The sequence below is a fragment of the Tarenaya hassleriana genome, unplaced genomic scaffold, assembly GCF_000463585.1.
Source record: "Tarenaya hassleriana unplaced genomic scaffold, ASM46358v1 Cleome2, whole genome shotgun sequence".
Taxonomy (NCBI): Eukaryota; Viridiplantae; Streptophyta; class Magnoliopsida; order Brassicales; family Cleomaceae; genus Tarenaya; species Tarenaya hassleriana.
Window position 1 is genome coordinate 3044953 of NW_010965372.1, and position 4514 is coordinate 3049466.

The 4514-nt window shown below is 35.4% G+C and overlaps 1 protein-coding gene across 1 annotated transcript in view; it reads right to left on the reverse strand.

Moving 5' to 3' along the window:
* Nucleotides 1-792, reverse strand: part of LOC104811938 (S-type anion channel SLAH2) — a 2568-nt gene extending 1776 nt beyond the window's left edge. The window contains exons 1-2 of the mRNA XM_010538826.1: nucleotides 707-792; nucleotides 3-406 (exon numbers count right to left, since the gene is read on the reverse strand). Coding sequence (XP_010537128.1) covers nucleotides 3-390 — 388 coding nt within the window. The 5' untranslated portion in view covers nucleotides 391-406; nucleotides 707-792. The remainder of the gene's footprint in view (nucleotides 1-2; nucleotides 407-706) is intronic.
* Nucleotides 793-4514: the final 3722 nt, after the last annotated feature.

The following is a 4514-nucleotide window of genomic DNA, read 5'->3' on the forward strand; positions in this document are numbered from 1 at the left end:
AAGAGCGTCAAAGAATCTGTCAACAGTTAAACCGCCATTGATGACCTCTCTGTTGCTCTGCAGAGAAGAACCCTCCTTAGGTAAACTCGATATCTGCCCCTCGAGCTTCACCGAGAATGTCCTGAACAGGTCATACCTCTGGTCCTGATCGCGAAGGTTCTGGAAGTTTCTAGAGCGATCTTGATCGAGAAACACCGACCCTCTTGGCATAGATTTGGAATGAAACTTCATTCTCGAGTTCTTCATCATCGATCTTCTGCTGTTCTTTTCCGTAAAGGAATGATCAAAGCCTCTGAATCTTGAAACTTCTCCTCCTTTGGTGCTGCAAGTTGCCTGATTTTTGTTGTTTTCAATATCTGGATTTGTTGGAGAAATAGATGGACTGTTCATTTTGATTATCTGTCTCCTGATGATTTAGCGATAAAATAATGTTAACAATACGATATATATAATATAAACCCTAATCATGTGAAAACTCTCCTAAGAATCTAAACAAATATAAGAACCTCAAGCAGCATATAAAATCACGTTTTCACTTGTACATATATATATATATATATTGACTTGTTCGGATATACATACATACATATATATATATATATACATATATAAGTCGAATCTATATATGCATATGGAAAATTCACAGAGGAAACTCCTGGAAAATGTTTGATACAGCCATTTTAAGACATGTATCTATGTAACTTACAGAAACTCTGGGACTGAAGTGTGCTGGATGATTTTGAACTGAAATGGATTTTTTCTCTTTTCATAAAAAAAAAAGAGAAAATTATTTTTCGGAGAATGATATGGTAGTTATCTGCTTCTTTGGAGCAAATGGGGCTTTCCTTTTATGTAAAAACAGTAGGAGATGAGCGACAGAACACTGACTAAAGTCAAAGTTACCATCAAGTCTCTGTCTCTGTCTCAAACCCGCAGTTCAGATTTGACCACCGAGTCGCCCCGTATCTTCCCTTTTCTTAATTTATTAATTAAACGATTCGGTTTATCAATATTTCTCAACAATTTGTATATATATATATATATATATATATATATACATACACACACATTGCAGATTATTCTGATGGTTTGGCTAGTTAAATCTTAATCTACAAATCACAAAAAAAATAAAATTCTAGCCCTATATACGTGTGTGTATGTATATATACCATATATCAGTATATCAACGGTTTAATACATAATGATGTAAAAACTTTATATTGATGGTTTTCGATAACTTTATGAAAACTCACCAAAAACTGGATACGGTTTTTGCATAATTCATACAATTCGAAATTAATATACATATCGGATAAGAATTATACCTGAATCCATTTTGCAGCGGAATGACTTTGAAGAATAATTCGGTAAATCGGTTTTTCTCTCTTTTCACCCTTACTTTGATAATTTTTCTGATGGATGAAAAATATGAATCAAGATCCTCTATTTATAGGGGAAAGAGATGGATTACCATGAATACCAATGGACATTCAAACTTAATTAGCTCATATCCATCAATGAGCTCAAAATAATATGAAGTCCAAAACCCAAAATTCCATGGGTCAATTTTATATTTCCAACATTCTCCCACTTGGCCCATGTGATGATTTGATGATCTACAATCTTTAAAACGCGTAATTTTATATTGTATTCATCTATCACCGATAACTTTTATTTGAACAACAAACAATTGAATCTTGGCGGTCACACATCATTTTATTTGAATATGATTCCTTCCAAGTATCACAAACGTTTGTCATCCAAAACCTCTTTTATGGCCAGAAGTAACTATAGAACAATAATGCATATTATCTTTATCAACTTCATATGTACACAAATAATTTAATGATAATATGACTTTCAATAACAGAAACAAGACTTTATTGAATTCAAGATATCATATATAATGAGCAATTATTTAAATTACAACAACGACTTATCTATAATGCCCATACGATCAACATGAGCATTAAAAGTCTTAGGCGGCAGTCCCTTAGTTAATGGATCCGCTATCATAAAATCAGTACTGATATGCTCAAATGATACTCTTTGTTTCTGCACTTCTTCTTTGACAGATAAGTATTTTATCTCCATATGCTTAGCACCTTTCGAGTACTTATCATTTTTCGAGAAGAAGATAGCTGCGGAATTATCACAGTAAATTCTCAGCGGCCTAGCTATAGTGTCGACAATCCTAAGCCCTGAGATAAAGTTCCGCATCCATAAACTGTGAACGGTAGCTTCAAAACATGCTACAAACTCAGCTTCCATGGTGGAAGCAGCAATGACAGACTGCTTTCCACTCCTCCATGATACTGCTCCTCCGGCAAGTAGAAACAAATATCCAAAAGTCGATTTTCTGGTATCAACACATCCAGCATAATCTGAATCTGAATAACCAATGACTTCCAGATGATTTGATCTTCTGTATGTGAGCATATAATCTTTGGTGCCTTGCAAGTACCTTAGAACTTTCTTTGCAGCTTTCCAGTGATTCATTCCAGGATTACTCTGGTACCGACCTAACATTCCAACAGCAAAGCTGATATCTGGTCGAGTACACGTTTGAGCATACATTAAACTCCCAACCACTGATGCATAAGGAATATTTTCCATTTCCTTTCGTTCTAATTCATTTTTCGGACATTGTAAATTACTGAACTTGTCCCCTTTCTGAATTGGAACCTTTCCTGCAGAGCATTTATCCATTCTGAATCTTTCTAAGATTTTGTTGATATAACCTTTCTGAGACAATCCTAACAATCCTTGTGATCTATTTCGGAATATTTCTATTCCTATCACATAGGATGCCTCGCCCATATCTTTCATATCAAAATTCTTAGAAAGAAACACTTTTACATCATGTAAAATTCCCATGTCATTTGCAGCAAGTAAAATATCATCAACGTATAAGACTAAAATCGCATACTTACTTCCACTAACCTTCATGTAGATACATCGATCAACGATATTTTCTACGAAACCATAAGATGTAATGGTATTATTAAATTTAAGATACCATTGTCGGGAAGCTTGTTTTAGTCCATAAATTGATTTTCTCAGCTTACACACTAAATTTTCTTTTCCTGTGGGTATAAATCCTTCAGGCTGATCCATATATACTTGTTCCTCTAGATCACCATTCAAAAAAGCGGTTTTAACATCCATTTGATGAAGCTCTAAATCATAATGAGCAACTAAAGCCAATATAATTCTCAAAGAGTCTTTCTTAGAAACCGGAGAAAAGTCTTTTTATAGTCTGTGCCTTCCTTTTGGGTATAACCTTTGGCAACAAGTCGGGCTTTATACCTTTCGATATTACCACGTGAGTCAAGCTTGGTCTTAAAGACCCATTTACAGCCGACTTTCTTTGCACCTTCCGGTAAATCTACTAAGTCCCAGACATTATTATCGTTCATGGATTTTAATTCTTCTTTCATGGCATCAAACCATTTTCCAGAATTACAACTATTCATGGCTTGTTGAAATGTAGACGGATCATTATCAATGCTTAAGTCACATTCATGTTCTAGAGAATAAACCACATAATCATCTGAGATTGCAGATCTCCTTTCCCTTTCAGATCGTCTCAAGATGATCGGTGGTTCATTAATCTCCTCTGGTACCGTGACCTGTTCATTAATAATGTTTTCATTATGTGGGTTTTCGATATGCTGTTGTTGTACTTGAATATCACGAGACGTTGATGCGAATTTCGGTACAAGAACAACAGAAGGGATATCCGGTGTGAAAACGTTATCCCGAATCTCTTCTATGCCAACTTTTCGTGATTCATCACTCCCACTGATTTGACCATTTTCAATGAACCTTGCATTGCCAGTCTCCATAATTCTCGTACTATGGTTAGGACAATAAAATATAAATCCTTTAGACTTTTCTGGATAACCAATGAAAAATCCACTGATTGTCCTAGGATCAAGCTTCTTTTCATGTGGATTGTATATTCTTATTTCTGCTTGGCAACCCCAAACATGCAGGTGCCTTAAACTCGGTTTCCTTCCTGTCCACAATTCATAAGGTGTTTTAGGGATTGCTTTGCTAGGAACACGATTAAGCAGATAAGTTGATGTTTTTAATGCATACATCCACAATGAGAGAGGTAAAGAGCTATTACTTATCATGCTCCTAACCATATTCATTAATGTACGATTCCGCCTTTCTGCTACACCATTTTGTTGCGGTGTACCGGGCATTGTGTATTGTGCACAAATACCCTTACTTTCGAGGAATTTCGCAAATGGACCTGGACACTGTCCAGTCTCATTATATTTTCCATAATACTCTCCACCTCTATCAGATCTCACAACTTTAACCTTTTTCTCTAACTGCCTCTCAACCTCATTGATGAACACTTCAAGTATGTTCACAGATTGAGATTTATCATGCAGAAGATAAGTATAACCATAACGTGAGTAATCATCGATAAAAGTAATAAAGTACCTTTCTCCACCCCACGTGGAAATATCAAAAGGACCACAAATATCAGTGTGAAT